General features: G+C 40.0%; 1 protein-coding gene across 1 annotated transcript in view; it reads right to left on the bottom strand.

The window, feature by feature from the left end:
- Positions 1 to 12,717, bottom strand: part of LOC125301414 (piezo-type mechanosensitive ion channel component 2) — a 66,003-nt gene extending 53,286 nt beyond the window's left edge. Inside the window, exons 1-3 of the mRNA XM_048253825.1 lie at positions 12,083 to 12,717; positions 7,753 to 7,848; positions 2,228 to 2,353 (exon numbers count right to left, since the gene is read on the bottom strand). Coding sequence (XP_048109782.1) covers positions 2,228 to 2,353; positions 7,753 to 7,848; positions 12,083 to 12,146 — 286 coding nt within the window. The 5' untranslated portion in view covers positions 12,147 to 12,717. The remainder of the gene's footprint in view (positions 1 to 2,227; positions 2,354 to 7,752; positions 7,849 to 12,082) is intronic.
- Between the last annotated feature and the right edge of the window lie 10,100 nt (positions 12,718 to 22,817).

Genomic DNA, 22,817 nt, shown 5'->3' with positions numbered 1-22,817 from the left:
AAAACACCACCATTTTCTCCTATCCTGTAGCAATCTCACAGGGGACTGCATGCTCAGCACTACTCAAAGATGCCTTTATTTTCTCTGAATAGATAAAACTTATACGGATAACCTCTGCTGTGCCACTTGGGATTCATTAGGCCCTTAACTGTCCATAAATTCATTGTGCTCTGGGGTGCTTACGGGCGCGAGAGACAGGGCACCGCAGGCCTGGTGTGAGCCGTGCTAAATGTAGCGGTTAATTAAGAAGGATATGACCGGATAATAAGCCACAGAGGTGGGCCACGGACCATCACAGCTGACCTCTCCAATATGCAGAGACCACTGAGAGACGCTGATCTGGTTTGTGGGGCTGCCTGCGCCTTGGAAGACTTGAGCTCAGAGAGTCAGAGGAGGTAGTGGATGGAGTGTCTATCTCAGAACCTTGATGAGCTGCTGGGTAGCCTTGGAAGCTAGCACCATTGTGTGCATCTGTTCTGTTCTGTAGGATAAGTGAAGCAGGACCTTCATTACTAATTTGCATACGATTCTAAAGAATTGATCAATTCTCAAACCAATTTTCAAATCAAAAAGCATTGATCTGGCCGCGTGACTGCGTCCTGGTTGATTATAGGTCTTTAATTCCCTGAATGGGCCGATGGGGACTCTTGAAGGCATGAAGTCTGGTATGAAGCATGAAGCTGGAAGCTAAAATAACTTAAAGAAGACACAGTGGGACACAGTGAGACTGTCCAGACATTGTACACTAAACTCCAGCTCTCTCAGGCTGAATCGCAGCATTGCCCATCTCACCTCATCTCATTTCACCTCACCTCACCTCACCTCACCTCATCTCACCTCACCTCAACCAGAAGCCTATTTCTCAGTCAGAAGCAGCCACTGCTAAGACACTTTCTCACTGGCTAAAGGTCAACTGTTCCTTACATACACACCATGCATTTATAATGCCCTCATAGTTGCGGTATCGAAAATTCCAGACCTCATTAAGGCGCTCCGATCCCCTGCGCAGGGCTCCGTCTAGACGCGCACTAGCCATGGTTTAATGGCTCATTCCGTGACTCTCCCAAGCTTCAGGAGGCCAAATATGCAGTCTCTCCTGAGCTCTTAACGGAACGAGTCTGTGTGGCAGCTCACCTCTGCGACCCTCTTTTCCCCCCTGTTCCTCATTCCAGGGGTAAAATGTACTCCCCTCCACACGGCCCTCTCTGCTGAGGGGAAGAGGCTCCAGAGGCAGGAGATAAGGGCGGCCCTGCCACTGTGAGGTAAACAGCTCATAAAGGCACCCCTCTTTATGACCAACAATACTGTTTACTATAGCCTGACGCCACAAATTACACACCTTACGCTGTCTTATAGGTGATATTTAACTATATAGCACACACTAGTCACACTTTATGGGGAGTTTTCTGTTATATAGTGCTGCTTATAGGAGACATAAAAAGTCCATCTTTACTGTGCCGTTTTAGGACATTACTCCTGTGGCTTCAAAACGACGACATTGTTTGCGGACATTGTTTTATGGCACAACGATGACCACTGAATCACCAGCATGTGGAATAACAGTGCGCTGGCAGCGGGCTGCATTGCATCACATGATTACGGGGAGTGAATGTGTTTGTCTGCTAATCCGCATATTGGGAACAGATGTGATAGGCTTCTGCTCAGAACAAGGCCTCGTCACGCTCCTCATCCTCAAACCATGTCTGTGTGCTGCATGTCTGTCGGAATAGTCTAGCCCAGCGCGTGCACACACACACACACACACACACACACACACACACACACCTACCAAGGGCCATCCAGCTGGAAACTACTGCCAAATAAATAGACTGTTGAACATTAGGAGATTAACTGTGCTGGTCATCGCTCTGATTTCACTTTTTCCATTGGCCGTTTCACCCGCATGAAAGGAGCCGGGTCAGAGGGACAGGGGCATTCGCGCTGACCTGAGGTCAGGCAGCAAGGAGGTGTCATGAGGACAGAGCTGTGTGTTTTGACATTTTGTGAGCATGCAGGGAATACTTGAAAGACACACACCGCACTCAAGACCAGGGAGATGTGCTCAGTTGCCAGAAAAACAAGCAACAGCCTAATCCAAAAGGAACTCTCTGCAATCAAGTATCTTTTAATGAAAAGAAAGCCAAGCCTTCTATCAAAGGACCTTCATCAAGGCGATATAATAGTGAGTGTGCAAGGAGACAGCGTGGAGCCACCGGGGAGAACTCACAGTTGAATTGGGCGTCGATGGCCTCTCCCGCCAGCAGGCTGTGGATGGTGATCTGGTAGATGATGTGGACGATGAGGAAGGAGATACTGATGAAGCAGAGGGACTTCAGCAGGCGCCCCGTGTGGCCTGGAGGAGACACCACATCAATAAGACAAGACCACATGCTCACATGATAGTGTACTATAGAACCAGATACATCAGGGATCAGGGCAAAATAAGCCAAACAACAACATGTGTTCATAAATGTAACTCATGGTGAGTACATAATGTAACTCATGTAAGTAAGTACATAATGTAACTCATGTAAGTACATAGTGTAACTCATGGTAAGTACATAAAGTAACTCATGGTAAGTACATAATGTAACTCATGTAAGTACATAGTGTAACTCATGGTAAGTACATAATGTAACTCATGTAAGTACATAATGTAACTCATGTAAGTACATAGTGTAACTCATGGTAAGTACATAATGTAACTCATTGTATGTCTGTCAAAGATGGTAGATTAGACGTAATGACTGACCCCTTGTCAAAAAAGTGGCTTTTAACCACACATTTGACCTTCACACACGTTCACAGTCATACATACAGCTAGCTGATTCTTCACACATAGACTGCATTTAAAGTACAGATTTTCTTGTCATAGGTTTTCTTTTGGGTGCTCCTGAAACCCTGATGTCCTTACTATTGTCTCCCTTTCTGCAGCGCACTGTGAGTCCCATCATGGCGGAGAGCCTTGCGCTGGGTATGCTTACGGCTTTCTCAGGCGCGCTCAGTGGGTGCAGCTGTGACCCACATGGCAGGTTTATAGTGCACCTACAGGTATTTGGATCGCTTCGTTGTGGTGAACCCTGCGCTCATGCAACGCTGCAAACGACTCGTCTTTTTCCACTCAAATCAGCCTTTTTTTTTTGGAAGAGGGGGGACTGCTAAATTTAGGTGCAGTGTTATGTAAAAGGCTCCTGGTTTTTTAAAAGGCACTGATAAAGTCATTATCAGAATGTAACGCTACAGGAGAGGAGAGAGCTGGATTCCTACAGAGGTTCTAGTCCGGTCCAGTCTGGTCGGAGAGTGACCTCACGGCGCTCCTGTGCCAGAAGCGCATATCTGATCATTAGTGTGAGACCAATAAAACCTACTGCATCCTCACACTGGAAGCTCAGACTGGTGGCTTGGGATGGGGAAGGGGGCCAAGGCATCTCACACTCACACACACACACACACACACACACACACACACACACACACACAAATAATGTACTGCATATGTAAGCTGTTTTACAATAATTTTAATAAAATACATAGATTCTTTAAAAACTTGAATTCACACACACACACACACACACACACACACACACACACACACACACAAATAAACACATAAACATGGGACAACAGTCCCAAAATTCCTGCCCTCTCAGTCTCTGTTTATCAACCACCCGAACCACATCTCTGGCCTGCCTTATTAAAAGCACCAAAGGGCCCAAACTATTTGTGCTAATTTCCCCTCCACATCTCCCCTGAGTCACTGAGCTGGGGCCGAAGAATGCTTGTTAATCTGGGTCCACACCACACACCACACAGACACACGGCACACACACACATATGCACGCACACACAAAACACCCAACACAATACTTGCACGCACACAAGCACACAGCACACACACACACACACACACACACACACACACACACACACACACACACACACTAACACACACACACACACACACACACACACACACACACACACACACACACACACACACACACACACACACACACACACACACACACACACACACACACACCAGTGCCAAAGCCAATACCACTGTTAGTGCCAGCTCTCCAAATGGCCAAAAGGATGGCTGGCCTGAGCCTTAACTCCAGCTCAGATTCATCACAGTCCAATAGTAATGATTAGCATGTGGCCCAAGATGAGGGACTTTTATCAAAAACTGTCAGGGCAGTGGTAACCAGTCTGTGCCCAACCATGTGGATCTGAGACAAGCAGCAGGCTGAAATGGGTACCTCATAGATACAGTAATCAGGGACGTTTTCCTTTCACCTTCCAGTGTTCCAAGGCATTTTCTCTAAATGGTAACAGGTTAGAGCGTAATAGAAGAATGGATTGATTTATGGCAGGTGGCACAATAGCCTAAACTTTTTTCTGCATAACAGACCTAAAGCTTAAATCAAAGCACATTTGATATCAAGGCTAATTGTTAAAAACTTACATTTACTTAGTGTCTCTGATATGTTATTCCACACAATGCTTCAATAATTTAGGCTACATATTTGGAAAAAGGCAGTTAGAGAGTGTTGGATATAAAAAATGCTCAACTCAAAGTAGGCCTAGTCTACAGTATACAGGGGAGACATCAATTCATAAAATCTGACAAAATGTATCCTATAAGGGGTCTGGGAAAAACTGTGTGGGCATGTGACTTTCCAAGCCTCTGGACTTTTGAATAATATTAATAATATATTAGAATGATAAATACCGTTATTAACTGGTTATCTAAAATTGAAAATAGTTCCAGCTGTGAAATTGGTTTTGTTCCCATTTTCAGTTACGTTCATCCAAAAGTGTTGTTTGGTAGGATCAGTGGATGAGCCACCTGACCCCCAGTCAATTCTGAGTTTTAATCAACTACCAAATTCCACTACCCTCTACATGATTGAGAAGTGCTTTGGAAGAGAAAACTGGGCACCACTGTAATGTGTGGACATCTATTCACAACAAAATTGAATTGTGGGAGTTCAGGTGACACAAAAACAGATCGAAGCCAGATCAGGGCTACATCAATCTACACTCGGCTACAATAGTTGGTTTTCAAGCTTAAGTAAAGGCAGGATTCTGGGTGCTGAAAATCCAGTGTGCACCTTTTAACAAGGCAAATAGCAGCTTTAATTAAGCAATCTGGCGAAGGCAACGTTCACAAAGCCGATTTTTAATGGTCTCATAAAACTGCATATGACCAGAAAATGAGTAACAATTAAACACATGTTGAAAACATCATCCAAAGGATGCACTTAACACCTTGCCTTCTGGTTATGCGTGAGTGTGTGTGTCAGGTTGGTGAGTGTGTGTGTTGTGGGTGACCATGTGTGTGTGTGTGTGTGTGTGAGTGTGTGTGTCTTTGTGAGAGAGAAAGAGATTGGGCAGGAGAGAGTATGTGTGTGTGTGTGTGTGTATGTGTGTGTGTGTGTGTGTGTGTGTGTGTGTGTGTGTAAGTGTGTGTGTGCGTGCGTGGCAAGGCGCGTCGCGTGTGTGGGCTGTGGAGGGGGTTTGTGTGTGAGTGTTTGTGTGAATGACAGAGGTGATAGTGAGGGTGAGTAAGTGTCTTTGCTTCTCATGTGAATGAGGGTTTAATATTTGTAAAGGTGTCACAGCAGTGGACGGTAAAAAATGGCGTGCCTGACAGGTCAGGTGCTATGTACCCAAACTACGCAGACACCACAAACAGACTGCTGTCCACTTGGACTGGTTACCTCCGACTGGCCACCTACTGAGATTGGAACGCTTCCAATGTAGTCTTTCATCGGGAGATAAATTGCAGCGAGTGCTCAGTAAACATAAGGGCGTATGTGTATATGTGTGAATATGAAAATTACACAGTGAGTGTAGATGATATTTCTATTCTTGTATCGTATATAGTATATACCTCTCCGTAATCTAACATACACAATCATACCACCAGTTAACATATGGACTGTTATACTGCTATAACACTATACACAAACTCAGCACCTAACCACTTTTTTCATTATTATTATTATTTCAGTTAGCTTTGAGCCACAAGGAAAATAAGTTCATTCCAAAGACATAAAACACAGCAGAGCATTAAATATTCTCATAGGGAAAAAGAGCATTAAATATTCTACTCATAGGGAAAAAGCTGTAATTCCTCCGAATTACAATACTAGGCCCTCGGGTTGACAATAAACACCACTCTATATGGAGTGCTTATCCACTTTAATCTCTTCAGACCTTATTTCAGCTCCAGTTGACACATCAGAGCAATACCAAAAAATACAAGGGACCTATACGATGCAAGGACTGCTGCTCTTGTGATGGTAGGGGCCTGCTCTGTACATCCATCTCCTGAGAAAGCTTGCCTATTTAAGTATTGATGAGCACATAAGTGATCCTCCTTTCAAATGTCCTCTATCTATTTTCCTCTATTCGGACTTCCTCTCTTATACTTTCACGAGACAACCGTCACTGTCGTCGAAGCGACTGGTAGTCTGGGTCTACAGTCATGCCAATATATTATTCAGTATGGCCCCACAGGCATTCAAGAAGATCAACGGAACACAACAGTGCATGGAGGAGCCCCCCCTCCTTTTCAAAAAAGAGACTATGATCATATCAAATAAGAGACATTAGAGGCTATGGTCATATCAAATAAGGGACATTTCTGAATGTGTTCAAAAAAGAGGCTATGGTCATATCAAATAAGGGACATTTCTGAATGTGTTCAAAAAAGAGGCTATGGTCATATCAAATAAGGGACATTTCCGAATGTGTTCAAAAAAGAGGCTATAATCATATAAAATAAGGGACATTTCTGAATGTGTCTTATGATGGTTATGTTTTTGGGTAACTCAAAATTCCATGGTCTCCACACCTCGTTTTGCCTCACGGCAGAACAGTGTGCCATGACACACCCATGGTTGAGAACCACTGTTCTAGATGCATCTGATGTTTTCAGAGCAGAGAACCTGCTCAATGATCTAGCGGATCCATTCGTTGGGATTGAATCCATTCACTCAATGCTAATGGGCCTACGTGACTCATGGACAAACCTCTCTGAGCGCCAACGGCTCTCTGCAGCTATGTGACAACTACACACAGGGCTATATTGTCCTGTAAGTGTTCTCATGCAATATTCACACAGACACAGCATCAACATCACTCAGCAGGAGCACACACATACATACACACTGACACTGACACACACACACACACACACACACACACACACACATGCACACACACACACACACACACACACACACACACACACACACACACACACACACACACACACACACACACACACACACAAGTTGGCTGTAAGGGTGCATTCCTGTATCTGTTTAACATCATCTCTTCAAATACCACCTGGCATTATTTTAAATCCCACTGCTATCAATATTACTTATGCAGTTGCTGTTATTAAGTCTTTGTCTTGAGTCAATATCCTGAAGTGCAGCTCTTAGTCAAATTGGTCTAATTATGGCTTATTCTGTTAAATAACAAGACAGAGTCAGCAATCCCATCGATGACTGAGATTTCTCCTAACACGTGCTCAACCCCTCCGCCCTCTCTGAATGATGCAAACCTAAGTAAAAAGAAATCAGAAGCCTAATTTCATTAACTCAGAAGTACCCTCTCTGCGGCAGAAAGTGACGGGTGGCTGAAATTGACTGACACGGGCCTAAGATGGATACCGGAGACCCCATTGGATTTGTGGCACTTCCAGGAGAGTCAGTGCAGTGGGGAGGCTCTTACCCTGCATGGTGGCTCTGGTGGGCTCCGCAAAGAGGGGAATGAGAAGGAGGTAGATGAGGTAGACAAAGGACAGCCCATTGTACCTGAACAGGCATGCTGCAAGAGCCAGGGAGAGAAGATGGAGGTTAGACACAGCCAGGAAACATACACTTCACAGTCACTATAAACACTGCTCCCATCAACAACTAAACATTACAGAACAAACTGAACACAAGACAAATGTGGGTAAAGAGTAAGGACACTGACATTCTTTCATATTCTGATAAACAAAAAAATGTGAAATGTGAAAATGAGCAGATGAATGTCAGATCAAGATGGGCAACTACCAAACCAGAGTATCAAGGATTCTGTACAGAATGTATTAGATGATGGACAAGGGCAGAATGAGCAAGCAAGACAATTCAGCCACCAACCAAATCTAGACACCCTATCAGAACCTAGGCGGGCTAATAAAGGTATCAAATCAACACCAGTAATGGAACGTAATGAACGTTTATAACAATTTGTAAGAATGACACAAAGGCCATGGCTATTTTAATGACTTAGGCATTCTAGGTTTGTGGCATTCTAGGATAAGTTAGAATTGTGTTGGCATTTTGAAGTGATTTCATGGAACATAATTGTGATGAATGAAGTGCTTGTATGAAACCCAAATGCACTGGCCAGTATCATTTGCTAACATGGTGCTGCAGCACAGTGTCTGGCTGGCTCTCTCCTACTCACACAATCACAAAGCCTCGGCTAGATCAAATTAAGATAGAGGAAATAAATGACTGCTGCATACTATCTGGGTGAAAAAAGGGTGTTCCAAATAATTTACTGGGCTGTTCATTATCTACATATGCTTGCTGTGCCAACTCTTGAAATAACTTCAGCAAAAAATAAAACCCTACAACTCTCCATAAGCATATGTGTTCCCAGTTAGTAATAGTCTACTGTGGAAAGGTTGAATTTAAATGATCAACGTAACCATCCCTGTGTCTTTAATGAATGTATGGGGCATGAGTGTCTAAGGTCTACAACGTTGATGAGCTGAAGTAACCCACAAATATATTAGTGGTCTAACCAGCAGAGTGGTCCAATCTCGGAGTAATGTCCAGAAAGACATGCATGGGCTGGCGTGACCCTCATAAATGAACTTCAGGAAAACATTTAACATGCAAAAACACCTTGTAAATATGACCATCTGACCATACCCAACAAATTTACCCAGGAAAGGCTTTTTGTGTGAGCCATAAATGTCACACTTCTTCATGTATTATTCAGTGGCTTTGGCACTGATGAATTTCACAGCACCGGGGCTGATGAATTTGGCCTGCATATTACTGCTGGTTACTGCATCTCACAGAGGCTACAATTAGGAGGACTACAGTGTTATCAAGATTTCTCTCTAGATTCCATATGTGGTCACTGAATTCTTTGGGCCTGCAGCCTAAGATGTTCTACTTTTTCAAAGCCTCTTATTGTGTGAACCTGAAACTTCTGCTGAAACCAACCCCGATGGTGACACTGATAACGGGTAACTTATTTAGTCGGTTACAAATAAATACCTGTTTCAATCAACAATTGAAAAAACTATTTTACAATTCTGAGTATTGCAACAGAAGAAGCCAGGTGTGGTAAAAGCACATAGCTGAGAGAGCACCACACACATCATTGTTACAGTAATGTTGCCGAAGGTGTGGGGGTGAGGTTGTGGGGAGGAGGGGGTGGCTAACATGGCGTAGTGGGATGTGAGTGAAAGTGATAGTGCAGAATTAAGAGCCCTTTAATGAGGGAAACGGAAGGTACAGTATTCAACATTTCTTTTATACAACACTGTTAGCTGCAGAATCGTTTTCTGAATAGAGACTGTGTACCTGAATAAAGAGTGTGTGAGACCATCTGAATAGAGAATGTGTGTGTGTGTGTGTGTGTGTGTGTGTGTGTGTGTGTGTGTGTGTGTGTGTGTGTGTGTGTGTGTGTGTGTGCACGCGCTCAGGGTGTTTACAGCAATAAATGTTCTACACAAGTCCTCACTTGACCCAGGGTAACATGAAAGTATAGTTGATGTTTTGATAGAGGCTCTCTAATTTTTTTTCTGTATTTAGGTAAAAAAGAATCCCAGAATATAAACTACAATAATTGTTCTTGATATAAAGCATTGCCGAATTAAATTCAGACACAATAGTATGTGCAGTTACAATGTGAGACAAATGCTTGGTGGAAAAATCACCAAGGTAATTAGTGGTTTGCAACACAGTCAGCCACACTCCTGTGAAGGATGTTGTTGTGTAGTTAATGGGTCCAAGAGGGACACAGAATGTTTGAGAGACTAACATAAACCTGCATCATAGGTTTATGGTCCAAGAATTGAGATTGAAAGCGTAGAACCTAAATTATTAGTAACAAGTTTTTAAAATAGCATTGTAAAATGATATGTTGTGTGTGGTCTGATTCAATCTGTCACACTTATAAAATGTATATTTTAAATATTTGATTCATACACAAAGGTCACAATCACAAAAGTATCAATGCAACAAAGACAGCACGAGTAGTGTGCTACCTGAAACATAAAAGCCGAATGGCCCACATACATAAAGTATCCAACACATGACATGAACTGTAGTGGACTGGTATACTTAAAGCATACTCTGACCTGAAGGACAAAATGATGGAAAAACAGTTGAATTGAATTTAATTGAACTGAATTGAATTGAAGTGAAGTGAAGTGAAGTGAATTTAATTGAACTGAATTGAATTGAAGTGAAGTGAATTTAATTGAATGACTAACATTGTAGGGCAACTGCTATATATTACAGGCCTTGCTCAACGTCACAACCATACCCTGCAGTGTCCTATGCTTTATCAGACAAATCGGCCCCCTCTGTCCCATGTAATATTTTCCCTTTCTGACTCTATTGTTTTTCCGTGGGGTGATCATCTGACTGACCTTTGCTTATCCGCACTTTTTCAAATAAAAAAACATGAAATATTAAAGTTGTGTTTACGATAATGGTTTGTCCTCTCCCCTCCTCTGTGCCATTATTAATTCATGCGGTTAAAACGACTTTTCCAGCCATTAACGGGCATGAGTGTCTGCCACAGATTCACTTTCTGAGGGGGAGAAAAGAGAAGATGCCAACCATGTCTGGCTATATATTACCACACACCCCCCCCAATACTACAGAGTGCTACACATCTCTGGAAAGCATCCTGCCACTGTCCATGTCTGTGTGTGTGTGTGTGTGTGGGGGGATGGGTGTGTGTAGGTGTGTAGATGTAGGTGGATATGTGTGTGTGTGGTGTAGGGAGTACAGTATAGAGGTGAGTGGTATAAGCATCAAATTATGTATGCAACTGTGTAAAAGGGTTCTGAATCATTCAAAATCATTCTGAATTTTCCACATAACATCACTTCCATAAAATAAAAAAAATAGATATCATAAAGAATATTATTCAACAGAACACAAACACCGGAGGAAGATGTAGAAAAAGACATTTTAAATAATCTAAAAATGCAAATGTGGCCTCGGCTCCCCTGTGAATGCAATACACAGCATGCTCATCTGACTATGGTAAGCTATAAATATTCTTGAGTTTTAAAATGAGTTTATATAATAATCACAGAAACCAGCATCGTACTACACAATAACACGTTCTTTACCTCTCATAATTTGAAATAGCACTGACAAGTAGGCCTAACACAGATAGATAACCATGACCTCAATGGCACAATTATTGTTTATCATGATCAGGACACTTACTCCGCTTGTCCCCTAGCATTTTGCATATGTAACAGTAGTTTTATAAGCCAGATATATAGCCTAATCCAATAAGCACATTTGTGGATGGACACTTACTTGGTTGTTTTAAATCTAACAGCAGAGTTTTGCTGGCTACATCAACGCAGAACAAAATGAAATGTCATTGCGCTTCAAAGTTTCGCAAGATGCGCAACACGCACCTGCAGCGCTACAATTCAGCTAGACAGGGCGATGCTGTAGGCTATGGGCCAAAACAATGTTTACGCAGACAACTGGCAACCATACGCGTTGAAATCACATGGAGGTCATCATTTTGGATATGGTAATAAAATAACACAGGGAATCGGGATATGTATTTGACATTTACTAGGCTACTAATTTAGCAGACGCGTTTATCCAACGCGACTTATAAAATAAGGAATAACATTCAAGCTATTGATTGGAACCTCAGCCTAGGTAGGCTAACCTTTACCGTGTAGCTTGAATGTCATTTTGATATACAAAGTCCTATGGTTCCCGTGTATCCCAACTATAAGGTAGAGTGTGATGGGGAAAAGATGTAGATAAAAAGATCTGCAATTTACCTGCTGCCAAACAAACTGGCAGGAGTAGCCTGAAGACCAATCCACACACGACCTCCGAGGCCATCTCCTTGACTTTCTCAAATCCAAGTTAATGGAGAAGTTTTCACACGGAAACGGCCACCATCCTCCTAAGTGCTCAGTTGCCGTTGATGTCTTCTCGAATCCGAGTGAGACGACATTATTCGTCTCCAAGTTTCTCCCACGCTTCTGGGTAGTTCGTGCGTCTGGTTCGAGGTTTTCATATAAAAGAAAGTCTTTTCGGATTAGATATTAAAAGCCATCGCGCCAAACACGTTTACTTTTACCGAACCATTGGAAAATGTCCTCTAACATTACATTTTTTAACAAAACACTTCTTGACGCCTCATTCGAATATCATTTAGGAGCGGAAAAAGGGAACCGCTGGTGCGGGACTCCACACCCGGGAATAGAAGAGAGAGAGACGACAAGGCGAGACTGCGGTCAACAAGTTATTCATAAGTAAGTTTAACCGTCCGTTCACCTAAACAAACGCTTCACGGAAAATTCACGATACGATTTTTGAGTAGGCTAATTAATAAACCACATTTCATGTTTCTCTCAAATAAGTAGTTACACTGATCCGCACTACCTAAAAACACAGTCTTTTACCTAGAGTGCTATGCATTGCCCCCACCTCCAGCCTTATCCACACTGTCATCCACTATCACTTCCTTGGGAAATATCGGTCAAAACTGCCTAAAAGACCACCTAGTAACGGACAGATATTTCAGCCAGTCAGAGGTCAAGATGAAAGCTCCATGAGATTACACCATGCCCCCTAAATGACGAGCCAACACAGGGGAGGTTCCACTGGGTAATTAGCTGGAAATTATATCGAGTAGTAAACATTTCACGCTGAGCTTTAAGAAAGCTACTTGAAAATCTAGTTTCGTGAGCGCAATATTGTGATTATTGAGGTATCCTAAATATTCGACAGTTTAAATGATAATTGACATAATTGTAAATCTATAGGCCTTCACTATTTCCCATTTTAATAGGTATAACTCAGGGAGGGAAAAAACATTCTTTAATTTTACACAAATGTATTTGATCATCAGCTTTGTAAGTAGGATATAATGTTGATCATTATGAACTATAAAAAGATAAATCAGTAGCTAGATTTTTTTTCTTAAAAAAAAGCATCAGCCTGTTTAGTGGACATAGTATGACCTCACCTTTAAAATTAATGGTTAAGGAAATAATATGTTGTGTGCTTTTTCAGATGTGAGTGTTGTGTTGAGTGTGCAAACACTTCCTCTTGAAAAGTAGACAGTGAGTGTTGCAGCCTTTGGTCATCCATGAGCTCACAAATCAAGAGCCTGCTAATCACATATATTATGCCAGCAATACATATATCCTCTATAACATAAGGTTTTCTATAGGTTGAGACATCAGTTACCATCCAGGATATAAACTTTTAGTCATGTTATAGACTATCAGTATGGACATGTAATGCCATGCAACAGACGGGGTTAACAACCAATACAAGTAGCAGTGTTCATTGATGTGAAGTGGCAGGTAGTGTGGTTGGGGCATAGCTGTTTCTGCAGCTTGCTGATATGTAGATGAGACTAAGGCCTCTGTATTGGCAGAGCACTGTGATAACAATACATGTAGTAACATTGTATACGTTTACACACTGGACTGTCTCATAGTTGACATAATTGTTGATTGTTTTGGACTGGTGTAAACTTGAGTATTTACTACAGTTCCCGTTGTCTCAAAAAAGCCCATAATATTATAAAGGACACCCTCCATCCCAGTCACTCCCTGTTTGAACTGTTCCCTTCAGGCAGACCGTACAATCAATCAATGTAATCACCCCCCCTCCTCCCCCTGTTACCACATTCACTGTCTCTGACATAACACAATCACGTGCACACCTGCACACACACACCAATCACTGACAAGACGTGAGTGAGAGTGGATTCTTTTTAGTTCCAGAACCCTTGGTCCAACATTACAGTTTAGTGCCATTCTGAGCCATAAGCTACATGCATTGTTTATAATCGATACAAATTGAAATAGCCTGCATCAATCAGTTAAAATCCTATGGGGCTATACAGGCTTCTTGGTAGAACATTTGTCTTTGAGTATCCATAATTTATCAACAGCTTTTGGGAGGATCATTGAGATAAGTTCCTGAAGTACACAAATGGACGGTGCTCCTTAGTCATGCATTCAATTTGATTGTGCAATATCCTTTGGTTATCAACTTGAACATGACTCATCAGGGCTTTTTAGTATTGATATACTTAACAGTTACTGCTCTTTGATTGATATTGAAATGAATAAGTAATGTGTTCGATTGACATCTGAGTCTTCAAGCAGCAACAAAAAAAACATCTTCCAGGACAAGAATGACTATAGACATGTTGCAGTAGCAGCATATAGGCCTAATGATCTGTGCAAAACAATTGGAGAGACAGTGGTTAAATGTGTTTAAGCATACACTAGTATATACTCTTTTGATCCCGTGAGGGAAATTTGGTCTCTGCATTTATCCCAATCCGTGAATTTTTGAAACACACTCAGCACATAGTGAACACACAGTGAGGTGAAGCACACACTAATCCCCGCACAGTGAGCTGCCTGCAACAACAGCAGCACTCGGGGAGCAGTGAGGGGTTAGGTGCCTTGCTCAAGGGCACTTCAGCCGTGCCTACTGTTAGGGGTTCGAACCGGCAACCCTCCGGTAACAAGTCCGAAGCGCTAACCAGTAGGCCACAGCTGTCCCACATTCACTATGTAATGTAAATCGATTACTAAGAACTATTCCTATTCCTACTGAATCAAGGGTGAAAGATCTGAGGGTTTGTTATTTGAGAATGGGTGGTGAATCTGAGCTACGTATTGCAAAATATTCACATTTGATAAAAATACATAAATAAATAAAACATCAAATGATTTGTAGTTTTTTTGCCAGCAATGACAACAGCTTGCAAATATTCTGTGAGGACTGGAAAAATGTGCAAGAGCATAAACATAGGACAGTTACACTTTCAGAACAGCTTGACCTGACCAGATGAAGCCTACTCTACATGCTGACCAACCTGGTCAGACAATAATTCTGCTTAAAAGCATGTTTTAATGGAAGCTGCCAGTTTAAATTGAAAGAAATGGAATAATGTTCGCAATTTGACATGGTCATTGATCTGGTCTAAAATCCACACGAGGTTTGACAGGACGCATAGGTTGTCAATTTCATGGAACACAGACAACCCTGATTTGATTTATTTGCTGTAAACACTCAACAGTTCACGTCACTGCACACACACACACAGGGGCGCAGGAGATATTTTGAAAGTGAGGGGGACCAAATTGTGAACACAAACCCATAGTGAGCCAGATATCGGATTGCCACCTCTGGCCCACTTTCGACCATCATATTTTAAACTTGCCAGAATATTAAGATAATACCATTGATTGTTTTCAAACAATTGTTTTCACTATTTGGGCCAATGGTAGAATACTGGTCACTACTTGGGCTAATGGTAGAAAAAAGCAACATGGGATGTTGATATTTTATGAAGCCATGAATGAATCATCATGCCTATGATCCAAACATAGACTACATGATCAAATAGCCTAGTTAGGTCTTCTTAAATTGTCTGGTATAAACCAAATCAACTCTCCACTGTGTGTTTGCAGTTAATATTTATCCAATTTGTGTCTTGAAATTATGTTTGAAATAAATGTCTTAGAACAAAAACGTTGATAGACTTGTATTTTATAGTTAGGCTTGTGAAAACAAGTTGATAAGTAGGCTAATTGAGTTTGTTATCATAAACATAACAGCTAACGTCATGTTGAGCAGGAGGAGTTGAGCACTAGGCTACCATAAATCCTCAAATTATGCCCGGGATTGATTCTATTTATAGCAGGACAAATAAAGGCAGGTTCCCATATACAAGACGGAGTAACAATTGCCTACCATACCAACAATTGCCATCAGTCCACTAGAAGACATTGTTCGATTTAAGTCAATGAAATAACCTCTTCTTAATATTTTATTATATGTTGTATTGTATTGTCTTATGTTGGTTGGATTAATAGCCTACGGTTGGCAAAGAAAAGTCGTTTTCCTACCATGGGTCTCCAACACATGTTCTCAAGCTCATTCTCTTGCCGCCCCTTTCGAGCTAATTGCCAGAGGCTGAAGCCTACTACATTTAAACACAATTGTTGCGACTCAAGGCATTCAAGCCTACGAATTTTATTTAAAACAAAAATACTAAATCATGCATAATTAAACAATAACTCAATGTAGGCTACTTGGCTACGCAAAAGGTTTCCATTACAGCACAACCCTATTCAATGAAGGGCTGCCTTGTCTCATAATAAACAGCAGTGGAAATCCGACACTTTTTTCAACTGCATGAAACTTAACAGTGAACCATCAAATATCTTCCAGATTTCAGTGCCCATCAGTCCCAACATTTAGCAATATAATCAAACAGTCCAAAAGTACATTAAATCCCAAACCAAACCGAAAATGCTTTTGATAGCCTACGGGTATGCATGCCGCTCCAAACGAAATGCATGTCTAAAGCCTACCTCGAATACCAGCCTGCCTCAAATAAAGATGATGATAAATGATTTATGCTAAGCAAGTAGCCTGGATTATTTTATGATTGTTAGTAGACAAACTGGCTTCAGATATCCAACAGAGTGAATATGAGATTGTGCAGTCTTACAGTACTGTACATGGCTGTGGTTAGTGATGTGATGCTGTTAATGGGGAGTTATACAGTTAGCGCAAATCCTATATGTTATTATTTATTTAGCGTACCTATAAGGTTTTTTTTCCTTATCAAAAGTGAGGGGGACAACGACTGTCTCTTCAGCACTGTGTGGGACATATCCCCCACGTCCTCCGTGCCTCCTGCGCCCCTGCACCCACACACACACACATACACACACACACACACACACACACACACACACACACACACACACACACACACATATACTGTATACTGCGAGTGTATACAGGTAAATCTCAAAAAATGAAAAATCTGATGGAAAAGACCATTGCCCTGCCCAGACTGAGAGATTAACTGCTCAGGAAACCATTGCCGTTATATTGACTTAATTAGCTGATTAGAGCTCATCTCAGGTCGACATTTTTGTATAATAAAAAGGCTTGAAATGTTTCACTTTATGCGGAATGAATCTAGATTATATGAAAGTTTTACTTTCTGAAATAAATTATGGGAAAAACATTTATTGTGTCCTTGTGGTTGTTTTTGTGGAAAAATAAACTATTTTTGTTTCAATCATGTCAATTTGCAAAGGCCAGATCACCAGCATCCTATAAAAAATTAATCATGCCTATATATTCTGATTTACTGCTCTTAGAGGGGCTTTTATCAGTGGATTTGGCTGTTTTGAGCTTGTCCCCAACCCAGACTTGTAACCTTTAACTGTTAAAATACACTAAAGACAAATTAAACCTAGATGATTTTGTACCATGTTTGTTGCAAGTAAGAGTTAAATAAACACATACCATTTAAATTTCTAATGCAAATAATATATTTATACTATTTTTTAGGGAAAACATCAGTGTCCCCAGGTTTTCTGTCATCTCCACCACACAAACTATTTCCAGTAATATATACTTTTTACCTAAAATGTTTATTTGTTTACCAGGGGAAAACATAGTGTTACTAAAGAGGAAGGTTGATGGCAAATATCAGAGACATATGGTGATCAGAAACTGAAGAAAAATCATAGTAACCATCACTTGAGAATAGAGTATTTTTATTCGACATCATTTCCACCACAGCTGTAACTTTGTCAAAATATGCAAAAGAAGTGAAAAAAAAGCATAGTTAGTGTGTATTCTGGATACATTGTGCCCTATCTCCAAAAGTATCTGGGTATGGCAATGGAATGTGATTATATGGCTGAAAACTGTGAGAATGTCATTTCCATCACAGTCATTTCCACCACAAAGTGAGGTCATTTCCACCACAAAGTCAGCAAGACAGTGATGAAATGTCATTTCCACCACAGTCCCCACAGTCATTTCCACCACTAAATGACCATCACAACTATATGTTTTAAGGGAATAAAACATAATTCCAGGTGACATAGACTTATACTATTTTCAGAAACTATAATCCATACTTCATTATTAATAGAAAAACATGTGAGTGACTTTAATAATTTATGTATACTTTAAATAAAGAGTATTTTTGATTATGAAAAACATAATTCATTGTACCAAGCAACTTCAAGCAATATACATTTAGTTCACAAAGTCTTAGGATTTGTTATGTGGTATGATTAGGTAGTCATAGACATGGTAACTGGTATATATTGTAACATAATGAATTATATTGTATAATCTGCAAATAAAGGACATAATTTGAGGTGTGGTGGAAATGACATTTTTCCCTTACGATTTAGAAAACTGATAAAAAATAACAATATTCCATGTCATGCAATTGTGCCCAGTATCATACTTTGTTTCAAGACATATTAATGAGTGTATCAATGATTTTGAATGTGTGTTTGGAGATAATTATTTTTCTAAAAGTTGAAAGGCCAAAAGTGCCCGGAGTTGAAGAAACACCCATATATGCTGTATATTTGTCGTTAAGATATATTAAGATCTTAACAGCAAATTAAGCGATAAAAAATAATGTCCAAATAGGAACAGGAAGGACATGTCCGGATTATTGGGCAGGGTAGCATTCTCTTTATGGGGTTGAGCCAGACCGTTTACAACCTTGAACGACAGCAGTGAGAAGCTCAAATTGATTCTAGTGTTTTATAGGGAGCCAGTGGAACTGTGTAAGGCTGGACTTAATGTGCTTTCAGGAGAGGAGCCATGGTGGGTCAGTGTGCTGTCCCGTCCTTCCTTAAGTCTGCAGAAGCCCATAGTGCAGTGTGCTGTTGTAATCAAGTCTCTCTGCTGCAAAGACATCAACTGTTACTTGAAATGATTAGTCTCTCATTTAATGCTAGATGATGGATTACATCAGATGGTCTGTTTTTAGCGTTTCAGTGTTTTTTTTTTCCCCAGTGTGGTCAAGTATCACCTTTAAAAAGAGGAAATGGGATTGGACAGTTATGGGGTTGAGAAAGTGTGTGTGTGTGTGTGTGTGTGCGCCGGGGGGGTATATATAAAGTATATACTCTTTTGATACCGTGAGGGAAATTTAGTCTCTGCATTTATCCTAATCTGTGAATTAGTGAAACACACACAGTGAACACACAATGAGGTGAAGCACACACTAACCCCGGCACAGTGAGCTGCCTCAGGGAGCAGTGAGATGCCTTGCTCAAGGGCACTTCAGCTGTTCCTACTGGTTGGGGTTCAAACCGGCAACCCTCCGGTTACAAGTCCGAAGCCCTAACAGGTAGGCCACGGCTGCCCCACTGTGGATGTGGACTGCAGATAGAGCACAAATGTCACAGAAGTACATTAGACAACACAGACATCTCCAACATCCTGTCTGACTGATCAATCTTCCGAGAGACATCCATTTGATTACCATTTTACGAAACCGTAATTGGCATTTTTACCCCTATAATAGTTTTGCAACCATAGTCATGACTTTTATTATGATTTAAATGTTAACTATATTGCACTATTATACTGAGCTTTTTGAATAAGAACATTTATATATCTTAGTAGGGATGCATAGGCCTAATATCGTTATCGACAGATACCTTATTGACTGCTATCGGACTACTGTATATAGGCAAATAATGTTATATTTACCAGTGGTAGTGACTGATGTTTATCTGTTATGTTGCATTCATTTTGCACTAAAGCTAAGTGTTGGGTCATGTGTACATACACTAATTTCCTGTGTATTAACCTCATAGCTGAAGGAATTTTGCAAAATCAATGTATAAGCCACGGCTAATAGTTACGGTGCTGCCACATTTAGAGATAATGTTATGAAATGGTTCCGTTTTTTTTAATACACTTTTGTTTCCCTACCACGTAAGGGTATTATTAACAACAAAAACCAAGTAGACAAACACATTTAAAAATGTCGGTATTAGTGCTGGTTATCGGTGAAATTGTTCTTTAAATATTGTTATTGATCCACAATGTCACAATTGGTGCATCCCTATCCCTCAGTGGAAGCAAGGGAGGTACAACCAAATTTTCTGATTTTCTGTCCTTATAAGTTGAACGACTTCATTTTCTTCTTATGAAAGGGATTTAGTTTTGATGTTAATTCTGAGAGATCGCTCAGATCATATTTCACAATTTTTTTAACTCTTAAATAAGACAGCATGTGGTCAGGCGATTATTATAGAAGGACCACATTAAGACTCTGTCTACATGTACTCTGTGGTGCATGTGGTTTTCCATGTGTCAACTTACCTTGAGCAGCGTCATATCTCTGAAACATTAACAACTCTCACTGCCCTCCAGGGACTGGTCTTAACCATCAAACCATACATTATTAAAGCATGTTCACAAAGGAAACCAACTCAGAGACAATGAAGCTTTTAACACAACACTCATGGACCTTCTGCAATGAGTGCACAAGTCCCTAATGACCTTATCTTTTACTATTAGGAGAGGTTGCTCTCTGAGCTCTTAGATGTTGTGTATCACTGAGTGGATGACTACAAGTTTGTTTCACATTAAACCGTCTTGGCAAGGCCTACTTGGAAAGGCCTTCATATTTCACTTTTACAGAGAAAAGAAATAAAATAGATGTATAGACAGCAACTACTTTGACACAGCTTTTAATTCAGGCATCAGCAATACTTCCCATTGGACTCCCAGGGATTACTGAGACATCAGAATCAGACTTTGTGACAGTGTTTTGTATAACTTTGATTGAATGATCAGCACGCAGACAGACACACACCTGAGACTCTGGCATCATCCTCAGGACCCAGGTATTTCTGGAACTGATAAAGTCACATTATGCCACAAGAATCAGCTGTCACCTCAGGCTCTCACGGTTTCTTCAGATGTGAAGTTGAGTTACAACTTCTTTTGGAGTATCATCCCATTAAAGAAGCATTGAGTCATACCTTCAATTTCCACAGCATTATTAAGTGGTAGCAATTCAGATGGCTAATATTGCTTAATGCTCTCAGGTAAAACCTACTGTACAATAGCCTACAGGATCAATGCAAAGCACACCAATGCAACCTTAATGCAGTTCCTATAGTGCACTTCTAATTTAATCACCAGTCATTATTAATTTATTTATAATTGGAACCATTTGCTGACTTCGGCAGAAACTGTGTTGAGGTAAAGGCTTCTATTTGGACACATCACTCTAATTAAGTTTATAGTAATGGTATGTGCATTTCGTAACTCATTCAGTAGGGAAATGTGTGATATACATGTAGACGTGGAGCATATTGTCCAGATCTAGATGTATCAGGATCTTGTGTTTCAAAGCAATATTCAGACGTACGGCAGTCAGAAAAAAAAAACAGTAAAACAGCTTAGAACACAAACTTCGAGTGCTGCCATGCCATTTCTATATCTTTTTATTTGTCTGACTTGAATATCTGCATTCCTTATTTATTATGAAGTTATTTGACATTTGTGGAAAAATTAGACTCCAAGCAGCAATATGTGTTTTCATATTACAATTTTTCTACAATAAGTTTCGCTTGTCTCAACGTCACTTGTTCAAAACATGTAACACATTTACCATATCAGAAGACTATGTGAGCTAAATTGTCTATTCTGTTGCTTTGCTTTCATGCAAAATGTAATCAATCACCACCTCCTCCAAAATTCAGGAGTACCTCTTTCAGTCAGTGTTTGCCACCATCATAACTCTATAGAGCATTTTATAACACTTTATAATAACTACACACAATTCATAATTTATTTAGCCTTTGTTACTTATTAGTTAATGGTTTGTTCATCATTAGTAATTTCTTGTTCATACATAATTTATCATTAGTAAAGCATTTGTTCACACAGTTATAAATGGTTTGTTCATAGTAAATAAGCCTATCCAAAAATATGTTTGTACATAATTTATACTTAATAAATAATAAAACAACCACTTATAAAAAAAACATTTTTCCATTATAAACCAGTTGCAAACTATTACAAAATGCTTTGTTCATCATTTGTAAAGCATTGCTTCTATGTTAATTCTTATAAAAAAAATATTTGTGCACACAGATATAACTTGTTTGTTCATAGTAAATAAGCCTATATAAAATATGTTTATAAATGATTGTTAATACTTAATAAATTATGAAATAACATTTTGTTGATGAAGTAATATTTCCATGACTTAACAGTTGTTACATACACATGCACTAATGATTAGTTAGGGTGAGGATACATATTTTATAAACCACTTCATAATACTATAATTATACGTGAATTATATAGGATAATATAACTGGTTTATAAAATATGTATCCTCACCCTAACTAATTATTAGTGTATGTGTATGTAACAACTGTTAAATAATGGAAATTTTACTTCATCAAAAACATATTATTGCATCATTTATTAAGTATTAACAATAATGTATGAACATATTTTAGATATAGGCTTATTTACTATGAACAAACTATTTATAACTGTGTGAACAAATGTTTTACTGATGATAAATTATGTATGAACAATACATTACTAATGATTAACAAACCATTAACTAATAGGTAACAAATGCTTAATAAATTATTAATTGTGTGTAGTTATTATAAAGTGTTACCCAACATTTTAGTGCTGGTCACTGGTTCAAAA

The sequence above is a fragment of the Alosa alosa genome, chromosome 1 (genome assembly GCF_017589495.1).
Source record: "Alosa alosa isolate M-15738 ecotype Scorff River chromosome 1, AALO_Geno_1.1, whole genome shotgun sequence".
Lineage (NCBI taxonomy): Eukaryota > Metazoa > Chordata > Actinopteri > Clupeiformes > Clupeidae > Alosa > Alosa alosa.
Note: the sequence above shows the minus strand (reverse complement) of the source record. Positions and strands in the feature narration are given on the sequence as shown.